The 24348-nt window shown below is 38.9% G+C and overlaps 1 protein-coding gene across 2 annotated transcripts in view; it reads left to right on the top strand.

Annotated features, from left to right (window-relative positions):
• The first annotated feature begins 7456 nt into the window (after nucleotides 1-7456).
• Nucleotides 7457-24348, top strand: part of tgfbr3 (transforming growth factor, beta receptor III) — a 70474-nt gene continuing 53582 nt past the window's right edge. For both annotated transcript variants that reach the window (XM_082524886.1, XM_082524885.1), the window contains exons 1-2: nucleotides 7457-7723; nucleotides 12166-12343. In XM_082524886.1, the coding sequence (XP_082381012.1) occupies nucleotides 12283-12343 (61 nt within the window). In that variant the 5' untranslated portion in view covers nucleotides 7457-7723; nucleotides 12166-12282. The remainder of the gene's footprint in view (nucleotides 7724-12165; nucleotides 12344-24348) is intronic.

Raw genomic sequence — 24348 nt, 5'->3', positions numbered from 1 at the left:
CTGAGGTCAGAGAAGAATGGCCAGACTGCTTTATGCCTATATAAAACAGAGGAGCTACATTAGCAAAGTTCAAACTGGGTGCCACTCCTGTCATCTAAGAAAAAGAAATTACGGCTCCACAAAAACTGGACAGAAGATTGTAGATCAGCATTGTTTTGCTTTGTTTTATTACATTTTGTAGTTTTTTACTGCCTTTGGCATTGTAAACCTACCACCACTTTTTAAGTTCTTCCATGTTAAGTACATTAAGTTTGCTTCTAATGAAATCTGATATATAGAAAAAATTGCCACTGTGATTAGAAAATTGTGAAAAATTTACCTGGTCTAATGAGTTCCAATTAGTAGTGGAATATTCGGATGGTAGAGAGCATGGATCCATCCAGCCTTGTATCCATGGTTTAGGCTCGTGAAGGTAGCATAATGATATAGGGGATATATTACATCTTGGACTCCTTTGTACCACGTGTTCATCATTTAAACTCCATGGTCACCATGTTGCTGATGCTGATGCTCGTGCTATCCCTTTTATGACTTCAGTATAGCCTTCTCATGGCTGTTTCCAGCAGACAAATGCACCATGTCACAAAACTCAGTTAATCTCAAATTGGTTTCTTGAACATGATGAGTTCACTATTCTGAGATGGCCTCCTCAGTCACCATATCTCAATCCAATGGAGCACCTCTGGGATGTGGTTGAGCAGGAGATTTGCATCATGGATCTGTAGCTGCAAATCTGCCGCAACTACACAATGCTATGATGTTAGTATGGACCAAAAACTCTGAGGAATGATTCAGTTACCTTTATCATCTTGTTAAATCGGTACCATGACGAATGAGTGTAGTCCTGAAGTCAAAAGTGGGAACAACCTGGCACTACCAAAGTGTACCTAATGAAGTGGCCGGTGAGTGTATTTGTGCATGCATTTTTATATGTATATTACCTGTTTTCTTTCTAAGGTAATTTGTAAAATATTGTATTTTTAAATCTTTTAGCCTGTCAGTAAAAAGGAGTATAAAACTAATTCGACATTAGTCACTTGCACCTTTTTTCCACAAGATGGAGCCATGGCCAAAAATGTGTGGTGAAATTATACAGCTTCGAGTGCAAAAGGAGGCGGCATGTTGCTTTCCTTTATGTCCCACATACCCACAAATTATTTAACTGGAATATTCACGTTTCTGTTTAAATGTCATTATGAAATTATTGGCTGTCATTTAAACATCTGGAAGTAAACTCAGAACATAAACATCAGTTTGTTTTTTGGAGGTTTTAGTTTTTTTTAAAGGCTCACTTGTATATCTTTGTAAGTAAAAGAGATTTTTGACTGCAGTCTAAAGTGAAAACACGTGTTTACATGTATATTGTAATTTATATAGCATCAAACTAAATTTAAATGCAAGAAGTAGACCTTTTAGGAACTGAGGCAGAAAGGGGTGTTAAACAGTCTTCAGTATACCAATAAAAGACCAAATGCAAGGAAGTTCAGAAAGTGAAAGGTATAGGCAGGCAGAATGAGTTTTGAATCTGAGCGTAAATACTGACACAGTGTGAGTTCCCCTGACAATTACCGGAAGCTTGTTGAGAAGGGAGGAGGTCATAAAGGAAAAGGTTCTGCCCTGCCCATGTTTCAAAAGTGAGGAGAAACAACGGGTATTTGTTTTTGAATGAACAAACATAAACTCAAAAGAAGTGAGGGAACAGACACTGTTTACACATTTAACTGCTTCTAATCAGAAGTCAAATAGCTTTAATGCTACTTTATGTTACTTGAAAAGTACTTGTCATATTATTTTCAGGAAAGGCTGATTTACCACATTCCAAACCTTTAGTGATCCTAGGTGACACATTGTTCTGTATTAGCTAAGCAAATGTTAAATAATCAGGATTAACTCTAATTCAAACAACAACACATCAAGACAGACATGATGGTTAATATAACTTACATTAATATCAAAATGACTAGAATATTTCCATTTTATAAAATTGAGTATTTATGCATTAAATACAATTTGATAGCATTATTACTTTGCTTAAAACTTTTAATTTATTTACTTTTTAAAATTCCCACCTAAGATGATCCTAAATCCAGTAGCAACTCCAAAGCTATAAGGCAATAAATAATATTTGGCTCTATTCAGATGACAATAAACGTCTTTTCCCTGTAATTCCAGTGGGATTCTAACCCAAACTTCATACACAGCGTAAATAAAAGCCTGACAACAATCAGCCAGGAAATGATGATCTTATTAAAAGTGTTCTAATTCTAAATCAATTGAAAACTATAGAGTTGAAATATAACCATGCTACATTAATTTTATTCTCAGTAGTTGGGCTGAGAATGTCTCGTGTTTGGTAACCCTTGAAAAATGTTGTCGGGTTGCCTTTTAATAACCGATATGGCCTGTTCCTGGAGCAGGGTTTAGTAAAGGATGGCACTTTTCTTACCTCTGCTTGTGCTGCACGTATTACTATTTTTAATGGTCTAACTCCTTCACTGAAGAGCAGAAAAACATGCTGAGCAAATCCCTACTTTGCTCTATACCATCCATAAGAGGGCAACAGAATCCATATTTTTATTATGCTACACTTTATGTTGTGTAAATAAAATGCAATTTCTTATTTTTCACCCTATTTTTCAGTCCAAAATGGGAATAAGAAATACTTATTCCCATTTTGAAACTTTGAACTAAATCTACTAAATCTCCTGTTGTGCATCACATTTAAATTCAGTGACAGAAATCACCACAAAACTCTGTTTTTCTAAAGAAAATTGCAAATTACAAGGAAATCTCTAATGCAACTCTGGTAAAATGAAAGTCTTTTAATAACAGATATGAGATGATCTCTAAGAGGTCAACAATTTTTTTTCCCAGGTGACCTTTAAACTATATGTGAGATTGACAGAATGTATTTCTTATGTCTTTTTTGTTTACCTTTATTTAAATAGTTAAAAAAATAACCTGGAAAAATTTGAATATAATTAAAATCTTTGAATAAACAACAGACTAAATGAAAGTCTAAATTTTTGAGCACATTGAGGGACTTCAGAATCTCATATGTAAGTTTACTGGCCATGCCCGAAGGGAGAGGTGCTGCCAATCTGTCTGGTTGCTTAATAGCTACGTTAAATTAACATTACAAGAAGACTTTTACTATGCTTTCACAGCTGACTACTTTGGAGAAAAAAAATACATGTGCAGATTTGTGTGTTCACCTGCTGCATTATTGTCTTCATATGTTGTTACCAGATGGAATATCCATTCATCTAACTTAAGATGTCTGGAGTGGTATAGCCGCATTTGGTTTGGTTTTAAAATGAATTAAAAGCAATAGGCCACATTTAAATAGAAATCAGATGTGTTTCTGCAATGATTTAGGAGAAAACCCCCAGTTTTACCATAAAACTAGTGCTCTACAGTAAGCCCTCTCATCTTTCCTGCTACTGATAGGTATTTGAAATCAAAGTGAGAACATGTGAGATGCTGTCCTGGTCAGTAGTCAAAGACACCATGCTGTACCAAGAGCCAGCTGGAATGAAGCTTTAACGTTGGCTTTGCCTTTTTTTGTGGCCTTTGTGTGACTGAGAAAATGTGGGCCAGAAAATCCCTTTTCACTCTTTCCATCTGATAACACACTGCAATCCAAGTCAACAGCAGTCCAATAACAACCCTGCCCTGCTCAAACGTTTGGAGTGTCCAAAAACATTGCTGAACCGAGGACAAAGCAAGGGGGACTATCGCTGTGATAATAACTTATTCTTTTCATTCAAAAAAATATTGTTTCAACCCAATTCAAGATAAAATATTATCAGAGAAAAAAGGCTTGTCTTGCATAAAGTACATCTGATTTTGGTCTTTTTGCAATACTTACAGAAGCAAATATTTGACCCTCTTTAGAACAGTGGCTATACCTGTACAATGGAGGCGTCTAACTGTTGTTATATTTCTGAGATGACTGCTGACAATATTGACTACTGAGATGCAGTGTGTTTGAAAGTGGGGGTGTGTTGTCAGGTGAAAGTACACTTCATAAAACCTTCATTGCTGTTCCGTTAACAAAGGAAAAGCACAATACTCTGAAATACTGATATCATATGTGTTGTAGTTCTACTTCACTACTAACAGTGTTTTGAGACACTTATTTTTTGTGTTTATCCACCTTGTAAAGGACACTGAAAAGGTTGCGCTTTAAACTTGACCACTTTATATTCTGCATATATTTATTACTGTCTTCATTCTGGCTTTGAACACATTAATCTGCTTTTGTTGTCTTTTGAAAGATTACCTTTGCCATAAAAAGGAAATGATCCTTCCAGTATAAAAAGAAAATCATTGTCTGTGTCCTTGAAACATCATGTAAAGAAGCCGAACAAAAGAGTTTATTATGGGTAGTCCATTACTTATTATATATCTGTATATGTAATTTATATTTACTTGTAAGAATACATTAACCACACACAGCAGTGATAGAAAATAACAATACAGCAAAAATGAACATGTTCAAGCCCAGATTGTCTAAAACTGTAATTTTTCTTTTGCGTGTAATGCAATTCAGCCAAGATCACTTATTATTTCATGCGGTGACACTTGGTGGCACTCAAAGTAGAGCAATATTAGTGAAAAGCATGGTTGGTCTTGACAGGTAGAGCAATCAACTGGGTCAATAAAGAGTCAAGAACGGGAGTTACATTAATGGAAAGTGAAGAAGCTTCAGATTGCTCATATCTTTGATGCACCGTTACACTTTCTATTCCCCTTCATCTCAGCTGTATTCACAACCCTAACACAGTGTAAATAAACAAAGTGGAACACTTTAACCGAGACATGCATATGTATGAGATGTAAAATAATTTGATCCCTTTGAGCGTTTCCTTGTCAACTCTCAAAAGCAGCACATCAGTGTGTTTTTGTGTGTTTTCCACAACAAAAGTTTCCTTCCCTCTTGTCACAGGTGCCATCTCATTAGTGGTGAATCACTAAGCTGACATTTATGTTGTACCAAGTCACACAGCATCTCCTTTTTGCTGGGAGTCTGATATCACAGCAGAGCAATTCGGTGTTTGTTTAGCAGCGTACGAGAGATTTCACACGCAGGAATCGCTCCGCACACAGTTTAGTGCTTGTGATGGGGGTTGCAGGGTGCTGAAATAAAAAGGATGTGACAAAAAAAATTCTTGTGAGAGCTGTAAAAGAAAACAAAAACAAAAACAAAAAATTTCCTAATATTAGAAACCGCTTCAAAACATTTAAACATACAAATGACCGAGATGATAAATATGAAACTAATACATAAGAATACTATCTTTATTTCTAATGAAATGATCACAATGACAGGCAAAAATTAAAAATGTTAAATAAAAAAAAATAAAATAAAAAAAATAAATATATATATGTGTGTGTGTGTGTATGTGTATGTGTATATATATATATGTATATATATGTGTATATATATGTTTGCTCTACTTCACATGGAAAACAATATTTCACAGAGTGGAGAAGGGTTTTTTTGTGTTTTCTTTTTGTCATTTTGCTTTACAAAAAGAATTTAAAGTATGTAGGCCCAAAGGCATCACATCAGTCACACTGTAACCTCTAAACTGTCTTTGTTTGAGGGCCTCTGGTGGTCTTTGATCACTATCTGGTGACACCAGATCTCCCATTCACCATAAAAAACATTCACTCCGGTCAAATGGCACATTTAAAGTAAAACCTCAGGACTTGATCTCTTGACCTTGACCTCTGCACTGATGGGATTTGATGGCTCTGTTATGCTTTTGGGGCCTGTTTTGGTGAAATGGGTTCCTTGGTCCCCCTAGTGTGAAGGATCCTTGTAAATAAACACAGAATTTGACTCCCTGTGATGAAACACATGTAGGAGGATAACTGCCTCCGCCCTTAGGCCATGAGCGGTCACTGAATGATTTCATCAGCATGAAAGTTATGTGCCATACCTACCCTGCCATCCGTCCTGCGTCAGCTGACCTAAAAGCTGTTCTGGGAAAATTTGATAGCCTGATACTTTCCCAAAACACTTCCCAAAACTGGATTTTCTTTCATTTGTCACTATCTTTAGGCAAAGAAAACAGACAAATTACTCCATCAGTGAACATCTAATGTCTTTCCTGTAGTAGTAATTTTTGCTAAGTAGTCATCATCATGTGACAATGAACTAATTCAAAAAGGTAGACAACTTTATGTTTTTTTTGGGGTGAGAGACTTCATGATATGTTTAGTGACTGCATCTTTAACCCAGTGGGCATTTCAGACACTGTGCAGTGCAACCCGTCACTGCTGCTCTCAATCTGCTGACGGTAATTTCCTATCCATTACACTTTCAGAGTGTTTAAATAAATAATAAACCCAAACTGAGTGCATATGGTCTTTTTCACAGCAGACATAGTAGGAAATAGTAGGAAAAGCATAGACGTTCTTCAACATTAATGATGGCGCTAATGTATTCAAATGCGTAATGGTCCTGAACATAAAGCAGCTAGAATAGAATTCAGCTGTCATAACAGCATTTTTTATATACTAGCTCCTTTGATTTGGCTTAAAGTACAATCAGGTTGGATGGTTTGTGAATTCCTCACATCGCATTGCAGCGATACTGTGACTTTTCTGTTTGTATGCTTTTTGGATAGTACACATGCAAAAAGCATACACATCAGACACAGATTGGATGATTTAGACATTATTTGAACTGTACAACTATTCCGACAACTTCTGGATTTCCTGCAGCAGTGGTCTTTTCACAAAAATATTATTGTTCTTTAGCAAGTCACTGGAATACCAAGTGCCACTTGGGCTTGCAAGCTGCATCTGCTTGCAATCCCAAGTGTCTGCCATGTTTGTCTCAGTTAAATAAATATTGCCAAAGTTTGACCTCAGTTTAGTTAAAGCATATAGATGATGATGGTTGATTTAACAGTCATAACATGTCTGATTGTTCTATTACTATATCATATGTTATAAATCATGGTATTTTGTAAAATTGTAATTGCACAATATCCTATACATGGAGATTTTTAATAAACTGGACATTAGATGCCAAAGGATTACACAGAAACACCCTACCGCCAAACACCTTGCAACACAATTATTTTCATGACTCAAAACAAAGTCCTCTTGCTGCAGCAAAAGGTGCACATCAAATAGAAGTCTTGGTTAACCAGATATTTGTATTACCTGTCATAATAGGCCTCCATGTGGATAAGGATCACTCTGTTGGCCTGTGTGGTGAGATTAACCTGAAGCAAGCCTATACAGCCTATACAGTTACAGTCTTTATGTTTCATATGGGACTGAAGGGTCCTTTTGAGATATTAAAGTTACGCACTCTCACATTCGGACTTAGATATGTGCGATCACTTAAGGACCTTGTGATCCTCCTGCAGGAGCTCCTGAGCAGACCGTGCACCCTGCTTTGGGAAGCTCTGCCGCAGCAGCTCAGCCTCCTCCCTCCAGGCCCCGCCCCCAGATGAAGCCCTCAGTAAAAAGGCAGACAGATAGTAGTAAACTGATAGAAACTTTGAGCGAGTGCGGTTGTTTGAACACAAACTGATAAAATATCCCGTCGACATTGTTCTCTGTGATTTTTTTTTATCTACTACATCAAAAATAACTGCGTGAATGTGCAGCCGAAATAACGACTTTGATATCCGCATCCAGCGCTGCGACCTCAACTTCAACCAAGTTTACTTGGGCATTTTCTGAAGATTGCATGGTATGTCCGCTTGTTTTCAAGACCTAATTCTTTGACTAGATAACGCTTAGCTTTTGTCCAGAAGATAAGGTTTATGTAAAGAATGTCAGGCAGCACTGTGGGTGCGAATCCCTTGAAAATGCTGTTTACAGTTACAGTGTACTTAGCCGCTCAAAACTCCAGCAGAACATCTGTCATGATTCCGCTGACATGCTCTCCTGCTTTCTCCCGCTGTTGTTGATTGTTAGCTACGGGCTAACAGCACAGAGCTCTTGCTTAAATTCTCTTTGTTGCTGGTTTGGTTGTGTTTCATAAGAAAGCTGCTTTAAAGAAAAGCACAGGTAAACATTGAGTGAAGTATTCCCTTCAGAGTGACAACAGCACGATACTGTGCGCGCGCGCGCACGGGTGTGCTTTCTCTTCTCACCCGCGCGCTTCTGTGGGCACAAACGTGACTGACAGTGCAAGAAGTTTAGAGAAAAACTTAAGAGTGTCAACTCGTGTCTTTACACTGGATTAAAATGGACAGGACTACTGTGGCAGTCACGGTGTACTTGTATGTTATGGTTGCTCATGCTTAGGATATTTTCTCTATTCTTTTAGCTTGCTTTAGCTTCACACATCCAGATGGTGAGTTCAGGGATATTACTGCAACCACATATATATATTTTTATTATAGATGAATTTGTTAAAACTCCAAAATCATGAGGTATTTTATTTGCATTTTATCTGGACAGCACAGTGGTGAAGCGGTTAGCCTCACACAAAGAGGGTTTCTGGTTCGAACCCTCTGGCTAGCTGGGGCCTGTCTGCAAGGAGTTTGCATGTTCTCCTGTTTGCATGGGTTCTCTCCGGCCTCTCCGACTCCTTCTCACAGTTCACAGACATGCCTTTTATTTTAGGCTGATGATTCTAAATTGTCCATAAGTGTGATTGTTTGTTTATCTTTCTCTGTGCTTGTTTATCACCCTGTGATGGACTGGCAATCCCTCCCTCTCAGTGTCGGCTGGCATAGACTCCAGCCCCCTTCTGTGCTACATTGGATAAGGATTAATGAAAATAAAATGGAAAAATGGATGGATGTTTACATAAATAGATGGAACATTTTGTAAGCCATCTTTTAAGTTTTACGACCAGTCTGGAGATAAGATCGCCAGTGCTGTCATAAAAAGACGTTTTTAAAATGTTTTGTTGATAGAATATTCAAGTCTGTTGAAGTTTTTGTTAATCAAGTGGCTGAAAATTCATTAATTATAGTAAAACAGAGTTATTGCTTTTACTTTGTGCCAACCGATTGTGTTTACATGGCACCCACCAAAGGTCCATTTCAATGCAGGATAAACCCTGATACTGTCTAAGGGGAAAATGAGACATTGTGACATTTTATCTGTAACATTAATACATTAACAGGGGAACAGTCTCAGATCAAAACTGAGAAAAGTCTGCCAGCTGCTATACAGAAGCAGTTGTGGCTTACTTTACCAGCTCTATTTGATTAGCAACAAAAATATAGCTTGATGTCACCAAAAACACAGTACAAGCTATCGCAGACAGTTTTGCACAACCTTAAGACAATCTTCAATTTTTGAGGGGTATCGGTATCGACTTTGAAATTGCAGTCTCGTGACAGTCCATAGACACTGAAAGTGCAGAAGAGCTCACTATAGTTCTTTCAGAAGCTCATATGACCACATGATTTTCAAAATGACTTATGAGTATTAATCCTGAGTATCTTACTCATACACCACAAGATGCACTATATAACACAGACCTCAGCCTTTGTGTTATTGCTCTCTTCGCGCATGGCTTTGCGATTACAAGAACCCTGTAAATGCCCTTGGGTCTTGACATCGCTTAACTGCAGCGTATGCATACGTGATGACACAGATATAAGCCAGGCCTTTAACACTTAACTGACCACAAGTATTCAGCTTGGTTTCACTGATGTTCAGTACGTTCAGTCTGGGGTCTGCATGCTATAATGTACTTTCCAGATTCTCTTTGAGGGAAATACTTTGCTCGGCTTAGACAGTCAGGGTTGAGAAGAAGTCACATGAGGTGATTTGAGTTGTTGCTGCAACAAAACCATCACCATAGCATAGAGTTAAAACCTTCTCCAACCCAAAACAGCTTTAAAAGGCTATGACTAAATCTTTTGCACATAGGTTTTTAGAAGCTGTTTTACCACCAGCTTTCTTAGTATTGTAACCCAGTGCAAATGTGATTCCAACCATAGATACATCAAAAGAGCTACACACTGTTTTACGTAAAGAAAGTCTCCTTTGATTTGGTCTTTGCTTCCCAAAAGGTATTGCAACACAGTTTAGCTTTGTTTAGTCAGTGAAGAGATGAAGGTCAAGGAGCGGCATAAATCAAACAGAGCGCTCTGGTTCTCACTGACAAGCTGAAAGTGTAATATTTGTCATGATGTTCCAAAATGACTTCCCAGCCCTTGCAGCTGCCACACAGTGAAAGGCCCTTTTGTCCTGTGCAAGCTGCTTGCACTGCAGAGTGATGCACCTCAGTACTTTGTGCATCACTTCCTATATACACTGTATAGCTCACCACAGGTTATATAGATGCACATGTGTTTCTTCCACACAGCTCTATACTAGTTAGAGACAGTGCCTTTAAAGTGTGAGCACCTGCAGTTCTTGTTACAAGACTTCTAACATGACAACAGTTTCACTTTTCTTGCCACAAAGAGTCAGACATCAATCAGAGAAGAAATTTGCACAACTTTTTCTGCGGACCATATCTTTCTAGAGACATGTTTTGATTGCATCTACAGAACATACCCACATAATAACTGAGAATTAGAAAGAGCTAAAAGGATTCTTCGGAACATGGTAAATCTTTCAGAAGTCCACGTTTTAATCTTGATTTAGCCTTTGAAAAACAACGAGCTGGATTATTGGAAATGGAAAAGCTTGCTTTCATTTGGATATATTAGGTTCCAGTGTACTGTTTTTATTAATACTTGTCAGAATGTAAGAACAGCATGGCCATGTGTTCCTTATCTGCTTTGCTGCTCTGAAGTTGTTCTGTGCTTCTCTGGTCTGACTCTTATAATGCACTGTTTTGAAGGCATCTTTCTGCTGCTGATACTGGAATTTATAACCTTGATAAAAATGCATTAAAATATACTTGTAATAGCCGTGTCTGCGGCTGCAGATATCACACAGTTGTTTTTGCAAGATGGACTTCATGGTCAAAAGCACCTGCTCGTCTGAGCCTAACTCCTGACTCAATCATTCCTGCCTCATTCATTTTTTTCTGTAAAAAGAAAAAGGACCAAGTATAATTACAATTATACTGCTAAATCTGCTAAATGAAAATTAATTCTTAATTATTGCAAAAGAATTTACAAAATATAATGATTCTACATTTCATGATGTGTTTAAATATATTTGTCAAAAAGCATCTAAGCTGCAAGCGTCTTATAACGGGTTTTTCCCAAAGGTAGTAGCTGACATCTGTGGGGTGGTTTTGCCAGCAGTCACACTGACATTGCACGCTACTTAGTCCTTTTTGACAGCCTTATATGGCCAGTGGATGTTACTTTTACCCTTTTCTTTCATAAGCTTATCTATCCACTTGCATGTTAACCATCTGTAGCTTTGCAACACTCAACACTTGGGAAATGCGTTTGCGTTGTTCGGTTTGTTTAAACTGAAAAATGAAACCTAGACAGGTGACCTTTTTGATTGATTCAGACTAGAAATCAGTTTTGGTTTCTTGTTTTTTCCGCCACTCTTGAGTCATTGGCACTGCTTACATACCCCACCACCTTTGCCACGGAAGGAAGGGGAATGTGGTTATAGTGGCAGAATTTTTTTTCCAGTTTTATCAACTAGAATAAAACAATTAAATTTTTCACTGTACAAAAATCACTTTCATAATTAAACTTTACACCCTTTTCCTTTCTATGCAAGACAATTAGGATTTTTCCTTCTGCCACTTTCTGAGAGAAACTCTGTAAAATTCTGGATATTCTTTGTTTATAAATGTACATGAATTTCATTTTTCCCCTTGTCATAGCCGTCACTGTTTACACTTAGATTAAGTTAAAGCTTCAGTCAGGGTCATGGTAATTAGTGCGGTGGTACTAAGCTGCTTACTCAAGACCCCACTAGAGTTTCCTGAGTCTTTAAATTAAAGTGTGTTAATAACCTGTGGCATGTTCTGGACTGTTAACACCCAGCAAGTCAGTCATCCATCCCAAACTACTTGCACACTCTAACAGGCTTGGAAGGTGTGTGCAGCCTGGTCCTTTGAAGCATGCATAACCTCCAATTAACCCTCCCAGATTAATCCCCTGGTCTCCTAAGTGCCTCTCTTCTTGTCTCATCTCATCACTCCCACGCTGTATATTAAGCAGAGCCCAGTTCCCTGCTGTTTGTAAATGCTTTAATTGAACCTGCTTCTTCTGGTTGACATCTTTTATTTTTGTTCACTTGCAGCTGGAGCCTGAACGTGGCTTTCTGCAGACCCATTCTCAAGAAGGGAAACCTTTGTGAGACGCTGAAGAACGGCCAGTTCATCCACTTTTATCATACTGGAATCTGCAGAATAATAAAATGGCTACAAGGTCCCATATTCCCTTGATGCTTCTTGCAATATGTTGCCTGGCATCTGCAGGTATGTTTATTTCATTTCAAGCCACTTCCTATGCTTTTCGTGTGAGACTAGGTGTTATCAGATATATGTGTGTTTGTTTGTTTGAAGAGCAAAAACATCTCCTGAACCGAAGTTTGCTTCATACTTCAGTTTGTGAACCATGATTTTAGTTTATAGCGTTAGAGGAGATGAATAATCAAAAATAAACCCTGATAATTTACTTGTTACTTGAAAGTGCATAATTTAGCTCGGCGTTAACAACTCCAGTATGGTTTTGGAAGATGGAACTTATTAATTATTCTGGATGTTTGGCTCTGCTTCAGAATTGTTGTAATCATACAAACTTTGCAAAAATCCTTATGGTGTTATGGTGTTGAAACATTGTGGTGTCAAAATGTTGCCTATGCTATGGGATTTTCCACCCTTCTCCCAGCATGCCTTTCTAGACAGTGCTTGTCAGAGTCATGAGTAAGGGGGATTTATACTAAAGAAAGTGCTGACAAGTTCGATCTGAGAATACAAAACACTCAGCAGGCCTACGTGTATCTGTCAGATTGGGTGGAATGAGACTCAGATTCTGCCAAGTACTCCGTAATTCACAGCAGTGATGCAGACAAACCAAAGAGAGAGAAAATAGATAAGTAAACTGCTACACAGGTGGTTGTATGTGCTACAGGTTGACAGTTTTTGAAAACTCGAGAGGTTGTCGAAAAACTTCGCAAAAAACACTCGACAAAGTCTTGGCTTCTCATTTTAACTTCTTCTCCCCCTATATCAGCCCTTATGTGGTGATATTATCTGAGTGGTGACACCTATTGTTCGGAGAATACTGCAGCAGCTTCCTGTGCCGTAACCATGGGTATAAATACAAGTTTCTCTGAAACGTGGGTATACTGCGGCCTTTAGACTTCCTAAGACAGTTCTGCCACACAGAGAGTCAAGTCTCTGCAGTCATATCAGCTCTTTGAGACTTGAGCAGTACAAAGGAAAAAAAGGCATTATCATGCTAACATGCACACAATGACAATTATAATAGTCTGATATTAAAAGGTTACATTTATCTTCTTCTCTTAGCATTTTTGCTGCTTTTTAAAAAAACAAAAAACAAACAAACTGTACATTCTGCATGTTGTTTAAAGACAGAGCAAAGTCTCATATGAATATTGATGGATGAATACTCAAGGAGGATCAGCAAAATATATAGAGTATATCATGAGGGGGCAAGAATGCCTGTGATGATTTTATTCTCACCTAAAAAAGCATCTGCTGGTGGTGATGTCTCCTGGACAATTCCTAGATGTGGTGTTCTGATCATGGCCAACTGGGAGGAGTCCCAGGGAAGAGCAAGGGCATGCTGGAGAGATTAAATCTCTGTAGAGATGTTATCTCTTGGTAATGACTCAGTGTTTCTCCAGAAGAGCTGGAGAGTGGTGTAGGAATCTCTTTTTAGACTGCTGTCTGGACCAGACCTGGATGGCAAAGGATGGATGCATGGATCTATGAAGACATCAGAATAAATCCCCTTGGAAGCATAAAAACTTGTCAGTTTCACAGGTGTGGAGAAATTGGAATGGCAATTTAGCAACTGGTAGCCAGTAACTTTTTAAAGCATCACACTGAAAACCAAAATATTTTAAAGATTTTATAGACCAAATAAAAAAAAAAAAATCTAATCCAGCATGGATCTTCCTCTGGGGAGCATGAATGTCTTTAGCAGATTTTGTGCCAATTAGTTTGTAAAATGTAGAGAAATACTAGAATGAGTTTCTTGGAATTTCGCTAAAACCCTAACAATGTCAACCTATTTGCAGACCCAGATCCATCACGATTTATCTTTATTAATGAAGATAAAGTGCCATGAATATTTGCACCACTTTTTTTCCTCAATATCCAAATAGGATACAAGAAAACTGCATATGCGTAGAAATTCAAGGGAATAAAATAATCCTAATAGCGTTAAACTAAAAACCTCTGGTCCAGTATTATCTGTACCAAATTTCATGCCAGTCCCTTGAAAGTTGTTGGGAGAATTGTTGATGTTCTGTTTCGGGTGAGTAGTCGGCAATTGTGGCCACATCTGTGTTGACTAGAAGTGGGTGGAGTTTCAAGTAGTTGTGGAGTTGGCCATGAGAGGTAATTAGAGGAACTTTCGTTGCTTTTACATCTACACTGGCTGCAAAGTTCAACTGTGGGTTTCTTTGTTTGGTAAATTGAACAAATCCCATAGTGTACTGACCCCATCCTGACACTTAGCCCTACAGTTTGAGGACAAACCTGTCACACTGACTTGAAAGGAGCACAAACCATATTCAGATTCAAGTGTTCATTCCGTTTGGTCTCTTTTTTAGAATGTAAGATGTCCTGTTTACAGAAAGCAGTTTCACAATGTACGGCTCTCGACTTGAACTCACTCCAGATTTAGACTGCAGTATCCCGTTTTGTTTTTCTGTGGCAGCACAGGAATAATGTGTGGTTCGCATTTTTCATAGTTTCAGTCTGATTGCCGCCATAGGTAATTATTGTAAAAGTTCTTCTCTTATTCTCTGGGGGCTTGAACCGCACTCCAGAGAGCTGACTCTTACTCAGACAATAGCAAGTTAGTGAATATGTGTTGTGGGCAGAGCAAACATAATTTCTGCCACAATGCCAGGATCTCCAACACAATGAAGTCCCATACGAAGTTTTCCTCTAAATTCCTCCTCACACGGCAAGATGCATTGTTATACTAAGTCACAAGGGACAGATATTTACAGTTTGACAACCAAATGCCCTTTCCTCCAAAGAGTATTGGCAGTGACTGTATTCACTGATTTACTGGCAAATGATTTGTTTTTTTTGAGGGGGGGGGGGTGTTTTCTATCATTTAAGGGAAAATGTATGCCAAATAGCACATTCAGAACATTATCCTTTTTGCTTTCTGCCAAATATTTTTTAAAACTGCCACTGAGAAGCTTACCAGTTTTTCTTTACTCCAAACCACATCACGGACACTCCACACCACATCAGCCTCTTTCTTTCACCTCTCTCTCTTTTACTGTCTGTTCCTACTATCGCACAGCATCTGTGTAAACAGTCACATCTGCCCTTAAACTTGTCAGGAGTGCTCTTACGTAATGTTTAGATTAGTCTGCAATGAGTCTTCTTTCAGCGTAATGCAATCCAGGTTCTGAGCCTCCCATAACTCTTAAAAGTCAGACTGAGAGCACCTTGATGTCCATATTTCAATTCTGTGCTCTGCTGCTTCACTCTGCTGTTTATAAGTTGTTGTTGTTTTTTCTCCCTCAATATGATCGCTGCCATTTTGCGGTTGCGTCTCCTAAGCATGCCATAATGGTAACTTTGTGAAGGATATATTAGGGACATTGGGGCTGACTGTGGATTTTACAGTGAAATAAAGTCTTTCAGGAGCCACGCCAGATATTAATTTGAGACAGTTGCCAAAAACAGCTCCGGCAGGATGCTGGTTACACTGCAGGCACAAGGCCGGGGTGTTGGCTAACTGAAAAACACACCAGCGTTATTGAGTGCAAAAGCACTTTCTCTCTTATTGTCTATCCTGATTTTACTTATGAGGTGGCTTGATGGATGACCAAGCTACTAGTGCGAATTTGTCTCCAGCGATTCATTGTAGACTGTTAAACAAAACGAGAGAGAATTTGGAGCCGTGCTCATATTCAGAGTGCATATGTTCGCTTTCAGCTTTACATTCGAGTAAACAACTTCTTTCAGTCTGCATTTTTCTATACTCCTGGCAGACGCGAGTCACTGCGGTGCCAAAAGTGGTTGTAACTTTTCTTTCTCTCCACAGTTGAGCAAAAGGTTTGTCTGTGTATCCACGGTGCTTTCTTAGGGCCAGCAAGAGTCAGGACTGCCAGAGAGCATTGTGCAACCGCTGTAATCTGAGAGGTGGGGTAGCCAGGGGGAGGAGAGAAGTAAGCGCAGCCGTGGGTCGTCTGGTCCAAATCGACACACTCCACACACGCACGGCGTGCCAAACCGACAAAGTCCCTTCCAGCATGCTAAACCAGATGTGGCCCAGTGATTCATGCGAGGAGCCGGAGCAGCGCAGCGCAGAGGCAGTGTGCTGCTACGCTGAGTGGTTGGGATGTTTACATAGCAACGGGTGTCCTGAGTCTGTCTAATTACAGATCTGCTCTCCCCCATGGTGAAGCCTTTATCTTAACAGTGCTGTCAAGTAGGAGGCAGTCATTGCGGCCCTGTGTGTTTATAGCTTTTACTTATGAATGAAGGGAACCGCAGTATTACCCAGTTTAATTAACAGTGTAAAGTGTGTAAAGTGATTGGTGGAGTATTTAGTTTGATTTACTAACTCATATACTAGCTTTTTTGAAAGCAGACTCTCACCAACACATGGAAGAGTGCCAAAGTGAAGTGCAGCAGACAAGTTTCTACAGACACAAGATCTTCTATGTCTGTCATTTCTTATCAGCCTCTTGTTAAGAGGATGCTTACGTAAATCTGAAGGAGTCAACCAAATCCCGCCCCCAACCCTCTCTCTTCCCCTCTCTCGCTCTCACTCTCTCCATAGTTCCAGTAAGCAGGCGTGTAAATAATTTTGGTCAGAGCCAGTAATGGGAGACAGCTGGGGTGATCGTGCGCTTTCCATTGTGTTTAACAGCCCCGTGGAAAAAAAAAAAAAAAAATCTGGAGAGTAAGAGTAAGAAAGTTATGTGGAGTGTGACTTCATTGAAGAATGAGAGCGTAATAGTAAAAAATTGGACTCCCTCTGTTCTGATAACCTACGGAAGCAGCAAGAAAAAATATTTTGGGCTATCACATTATATTGCTTGAGGTGTCTTTTTTTTATTAAGTGCAGTTTCATCACTTTGCAAAGATGCCAAATTTGGGCGTATGACTCAAAAAATCCTGATATGGGATGCAAGGTGAAGGCCTCCAGGTTGTGTCTTTCAACAGACTCACCCCTCCTGGGGCCTCACCTTCCCCACTCCTTTTCCACCAGATGAGTCCTGATGAAAGACCATGTCGCAGTTTTGGAATAATCCCTTTTAAAAACAGGGGTGACTTCCAAAAAATGACAGTAAGACCTTCAGAGCTTGATCCGTGCTATAGATCACAAACATATGCTTTCCACTTGATTTTCAGAATTTGACAGAGAAAGTAGTTCTGAAGTAGCTTGTAGTGAGCTGTTATACACTTAAAAAGCACTGTAATAGTGCATCTGCAAAACAGAAAACAAGAAAAAAAATCCTAAGATTTGCTTATCCAATTCAAGATCACAGGGAGGCTGGAGCTCATTTCAGCTGCATGATTATTGATTTATTTGTTGAAAATCTTCTTTGCTTATTCATTGTCTGTGGTCTTCTCTAACTGGCCAATTATTCATCACACTTTCTGTTTTTTAACTGTCCAGTTAAGAGGCCCTCCCAAGCCTCCTTTGTGCATGTTAATACATGAGACAACATGGCACTTGACAAGTCATTTTTCTTCTTTGCCCTCCCCTTTGTAAAGTTGAAGCCCAGTGGAATGTAGTCTCTTCCAGTGTGTGTGAAAATGCCGTCTGACTTGCCCTTTCCACCTCTTTGGCTCTCTTGCACTGGGCTTACTTACTGGCACAAAGGACCAGCATTGTTTCAGCCTTTGCCTTCTGTTGATGGCAGCCTGCTGCTTCTCAAAAGCCCCTGTTATCACATATGAGTGATAGTTCTATAAAATATCACAAGAACAAAGACATTTTGGGCTGCTATATGATTGATTAAACAAGTTCATGTTATTTATTGCTTTGGCAAATTCCCCTCCAAATATGCCTAACTAGGCAAGACTTATGATTTTAACGGGTAAGTAAGGGTGTGTGCCTGTGTAAATTCAGATGTCAGATTGAGGAGGCTAAGGATGGCTCATCTTGATACCTAGAAACACTTTCCTTGTGATCCTGATCAGCATGCCGGCTCCCAGTTTTTCCTTTTTTGTCTATAGTCTATTTAACACACTCTTTCAAATTTTGATTTTTATATCAAAATTATTTTTAGAATGTTGTCTCTTTGTATAACGGGGACATTGCGGTTATTAAACTAAAACACTGCACTTTAACTTAAACATTTCATCTCCACTTGATCCCCAGTCCATCTGCCAGATTTATTTTTTTTATTAAATCTGTTGGGTGGATTGTATTAAATACTTTACATTGAGAGTTCTGGCAAAGCAGATGATCCAGCACAAATGAAACGAGTCTGATATCTAGTGGGACAAGAAGAAAGACCCCAGGGCACACCTCTCTGCTTCCACAACTGCGTCTAAATCTTTGTGAATGCAGACGATGTGGCTGTTCCCAAACCCCCGCCGAGCTGTTGTCAAAAACTCGGCTTTTGAAGGCATCTATGATTGATGAGAAAGCTGCCCTTGGAGCTGCAAGACAGACATTTCTCTCCATTGCATGGTAAATGTTGTACTGCTTGGGTAGTTTCAGTACTGCTGAGAACTGATTTGTGCTGGGTTGGCTGATGGCTGTTGCACGCCACTTATGGTATTTCAGTGTAACAGACTGTAGCAGTGCTTGTGTTGCTGTTGTTATAGCATTATAGGACTCTTCCTTCTTGCATTTTTGTTTTTTACTGTTACTGTATTATTTTGTGTATAATTCTCAGCTGATGTTATCTATTAAAGATAAGGTAAGCTAGCCTACATTAGTCCCAGAGTTGGAAAATTCACAACTTCTTTAAATATATATGAAAAGCCACTTCTTGTTTCTTGATTGAGTTGACAACTTATTTGCTTTGATGTTATAGGTCCAGACAGCACATGTCAGCACCCATCAGTAAAGACATACAGTGGTAGCACAGCCAGTCTTTAGTCATATGCTCGGTCTCCCCCAGCTGTCTCACTTTACACAGTGGCTCCTGTGTTCCTCTGGGAATTAGCCTTGTCTTCCATCTCTTCAAAGACCTCTGATTTATGCCTGCATGGAGAGGTAGGCAGAAATGTACCCGCTTCCATCTTGCCTGCTTGCCTGTGACTTCATATGCTGCTTGTAAGTGGTCATGTTTTTTTGGTTTTTTTTGATCACTTACAACATGAGCCTCCTACATCTGTCAGGGCTGATGAATAATGACCAGTCTCACTATCAGTACCTAGTATGTTATATACTACATAAATCATAGCTACACTAAGCTGTTAAGTATCTTTTCAGATCTGCATTTACAAAGAAAAACCTTCTAACTTAAACATGACCAAACTTTGCAACATCAACACCCATAACATTATTAAAGAGTGTTTCTCTCATCTCTTCTTTACTTTTTACATCTATTGGTCATTAGAAATGATGATACTGATATATCAGAAAATAGCTAAGAGAAATCCTTCTATTCATAATTTAAAGAATCCTGAATAAAACAATCCTGCCCCCAAAAAGCTAATCAGCAACCCAACTGTGAAAAATGTTATCCATTTATGTTGCTGTGTTGATGCATAGTGCAGTAGAGGTTTCAGGTTTCAACAGGTTCAGCTGTGTGGTGACAGACTTACGGTATCTATAATGTGAATTAGAATATTTTGTTAAGAATTCTGGTGGGATTATCCAAATATGCTCATGATGCTGGCAGTCTGGTTCGAGCTGCTTATAAACCTCTAATGCCGTCTATGTTTGTATGTTTGTAGATATGTTATATGTAGAAGTATAACCTGCCGTGGGAAAACATTGTAAATCTTATTTTTGGGCATACTCACCAAACTTTTGGAGAGGTTTGCATCAGGTCTGAACTGTTTTTATATGCCAATCACTACTGAAATTCAAGTTTAGGCTCCCTCCTCATTAATTAGATACATGGTTGTATTAACTGTTAAAGCGGTGGCCAAGTGGCAAAACTTGTTTCTAGAAGGACCAGTCAAATTAGTCACTTACCTGAACCCATTTCTTTCTCTGTAATTATTTGGTAGATTGATGTCTTATATTATGCTATTTAGATCGTTATGCAACGTACAGATGCCTTCGGGGAGTCATCTGATTAAGTCTGCATTCATTCCACCACAAGACACTTGTCTTAAAAATACAGCAACACTAAAAAAGAACCGTCTTGAGTGACAAGAACAAAGAAGTCCTTCACCATGTTGGGTCTTGATATAAACTGCTTTGAGTCAGTTTGGGGTCATTTGAAGAGACAGAAGTGATTACGGCATATGAACACTGGTTACTGCCTGACGCATGTTAGCAGCCCCAAAGAGTCGTTGGTCATTAAAGGTGTTCTTTGCAGTTCAGGCCCGACGACTGTGGAATTCTCTGCCTGAAGATCGCAGGCAGTTGAACTCGACATCTCTTTGCAAAAACTATTTTTTACTTCAACCTATTTTTAATATGCAGTATTTGTTTTTTCCTGTTTATATTAAAATAATTTTTACTCTATGAAATTCATTTTTCACTTATTGAAGTTTCTTATTGTTTAGCCCTTTGTAACATTATTTAAGTACACTTTAACTTAAGTGTACTTAAGTTAAAAATGGCGCTAGCAGTAAGTATTGATCTGGTTTAAAGTAAGTTTCCCTTTATTTGGCCACTCTTGAACATAAACCTTCAAAATGATAGGACCATACTTGCCTTTCAACGTCGAAGTTTACATCCAAAGGAAGTTAATTTATTATCTCAACACCTGTTAACATACTTAGGAACTAAAAGAAGCTTTGCTTGCATATCCTTACTCCCTTCAAACAGTAGATAAAATATAATCCAGTGAAATGAGTGTCTGATTTAGCTGTGTTTTCTACTGTATGCCAGCTGCAGAGATGAATCTACCAATAAAGACTGTTTGGGTGATATTGAGTTACAGACAGATTTGTGGGATATCTAACTTCAGACTTCACACTTTGATGGCGAAGTTTATGACTTCCCTAATGGCGTTCAGGCTCACCCCTGCCCCTCCTCTCTTCATCCCATTCCAGCTTCCTCCTCTCATGCCTCCAAGTTTTACAATCCAGAGATAAATCCTTTTCATAGGAGGGCCGGTGAAGTGAACTTACACTACCCTTATGAAAGGCTTTACTCACTTCCTGTAGTAGTGGCTCAAGGTTCAGGGGTGAGTGGGCTGTGCTTATGTCAACACTGCAGAGCTAGTGATTCTTTAGTCCAAACCCCCTTAGGAAAACAAAAGCGGGTAGAATATTATGTTCTCTAAACTGGTTTTTAAGGTTCATGGTCCATGGGAATTATGCCCTGCAGTAAGAAGGAAAGATATAACAATTCATTTAATCCCATTCCCAGGGGAACAGGCATATCTCAAAGATACACCTCTATGCTTCTTCATACATTTTAATTAACTTGGCTTTTTCTTAACATTATTCCACGGCTCTTTTGTCTATCTGTGTAGTGAATGTGTGTATCAGTGCTGCTGCCTTACTTTTGCATTTGAAGAAACACAGTCAGAATTGTTGAAGAAATACTGGCAACTGAATTAGGATGTGTACACACACAGGGGAACGGTTCTGTATGTTTATCTTTGGAAATGGCTTTGTGGGAATATCAGATTTGTCCCTAACTGGCACACAGACTGACATCACTTCCTGTACCCAAGTGGTTGGCTCAGTGCCATGCTGTGGAAAGCAACAAAGTGCATTCTGTGGAAACGGGGGCGTATATTTCTTTGTATGGTAGAAGAGGGCTGTGACGTCAGATGCACCACTCACAGGGGGTAGTTTTCTAATTGTAAAAATTCATATACATGTTTCACAATCTTGACCGTGTCTGGGCTGACTGAACGGACTCAAGTGCAGACGGAAAGATTGAAATGAACAGTCTTTTATTTACAAACACCAAGTAAACTATATACAAAGTGTGGGGAAAGATCAGTGGCCCGGGGATCCAAGGGAAGGGTCTCTTCACTCGCTCGGTGCTCCACGCTCCACACACGCACACTCGTTCCGCTCTCCTACTCCAACACGCTCCACGCAAAAACTCGCCACACTGCTCAGTCAAACACTCACGCTCGGGAATTCAAGAAAGGCTCAAGGGACGGGCCCAGGGAAATCTATTTACAAACAGAAAGTCAAAGCCAGGCTTACACTAACGTGAGTCTGTACAACAGTCCAACGATGAGAAGCTCTGAGCCACCACCTTAAGTAGTGCCCACGAAACTGCTGGATGGTGAGCCTCAGGTGTGTAATTGCCTGCAGGTGTGTGGCCAAATACAGGAGCTTGTGGTGAGCTCCGCCTAGGCAGGGGAGGAGGCAGGAGAGGTAGAGAGAGCGAGAGCGAAACAAAAACAATAACACATGTAGCCTTAATGAGTCAGCCGGACAGCCACAGGGACTATGACAGAAGAAGTTTGTCTACATGAATAAATTGGTCATTAAAGGAGCAAACATCATTAGCAACCTGCCTTTTTTAGCTTAGGGTTGTTTGGATAAACAAAGACATTTGAAATCATCATCCTGGACATTAGAATCACCAGACACGCCACGATACGATATTATCACGACATTATACACACAGTCGAAATGATGTTATTTTGATTTTTAGCATTTTCCAATGTGCTGAGTATTGCAGTAACATATATTGCGATTTAGCATCTTTTTCATCTGCAAATTATTCTTTAAGAGTTCAGCTCTGTCAGTATCTATTTTACAGAATAAGACCAAGTCTTACTTTAACTGTTTGTTTGCTGAAAAATGAGATTATCAAGCATACTAAAATTGTCTCTAAAGCCTTGCATAAATGCTATCGTACGACAGTCAGGTATCAGTCTGCAATTTGAGGTCATGTTGGCAATTAAATTCAATGTGTTTCCGATAATACAGCAATTAACTGCGATGAATCATCGAACATCACATATCTGTTGATGTCTATGTAGACAAAAATTCAAATTTAACAGTTTGACATTACATTTTTGCTCACCAACTGGCGTGCTTTATAGGACTATGAACTAGCATACAACTAGCTGGCAGCCAGTTGAGTTAAGTGCCCTCAAGTGTGCTCATTAACAAACACTTACTCAGACTGATGGGAACATGTTGGCAATCTGTCTGCATTTATAAATTAGATAACAATTATTTGCAAACCTTCGAAGATCTCTCTGAAGGTTACTGCAGTCAGTCTAGGTCTACTGTTTGCAGAAAGGTTGTCTCCTATCTGGTGACCTGTGCAATCACCCTGCTATCAAACGTAGTCATGATTTCAACACTGTCACGCTCTGGGTAACTAATTAGTCACCACAAGTTACAATACGTTGCATAATGTGAAAAAATTCAGTACAATGCCCAGACAGCCTCTATGATATACATGTGGCTATACATGTATGTTATCTCAAGATGGCATTGTGAGAAATTATTCTCTTGTTCATAGTATACCCAACTGTATATGTTTTATAGATGAAATAAATGTGTTGCAACCAGATTTAGATCTGATAGCGATAACATTATGTGAATTCTGCACTTATATATTTTTTACCCTATGTTTCTATGCATTTTATTACTGGAATAAACAAAGATATGTGTGATACAGACATCTACTATATTTGTTTATAGTAAAAAAACAGAAAAATTTAGAGCATTACAACATAATTACAACATTGTTTCTACCTCCAGGCCATCTTATTTTATTATTTCTTCTAAATTCTTGCAATTCCACTCCAATTGCCCTGGTGTTTTTGTAGTTATTTTAAGCATGAGGCTGGTTCTATTAATTGAAAGCAACAGGACAGATTTTCAAACTGCAAAGCAACCAGTACTCTGCACAATGTCAAATTATATAGAGACTGGTTTTCTTCACTTAAAATTTTTTTTTGAGGAAGCTTGTAGTCAGGGAATATATAAAAACAAGAGCAGGATTTTTATACGTTATCACATAATAGTCTGGAAAAATAATCTGCTGAATTGGAACAAAATATCTGAAAGAGATATTAGTGTATAACAAATGAGGTCCAAAAGTAGCCTGCCAAGGACTGTGAAAAGTGTCTAGTGACATCACTGCTTGGACCTCACATTGTTTAAATATATCAAAAGTGAGTATTTGCACAGTCTCTCCCTTCTTAATATGGATTTATATGCTCACTTCCTATCTGAGCTCT

Source organism: Aulonocara stuartgranti (genome assembly GCF_965226115.1).
Source record: "Aulonocara stuartgranti genome assembly, chromosome: 23".
Classification (NCBI taxonomy): Eukaryota; Metazoa; Chordata; class Actinopteri; order Cichliformes; family Cichlidae; genus Aulonocara; species Aulonocara stuartgranti.
This window is presented reverse-complemented; position numbering and strand designations above follow the sequence as displayed.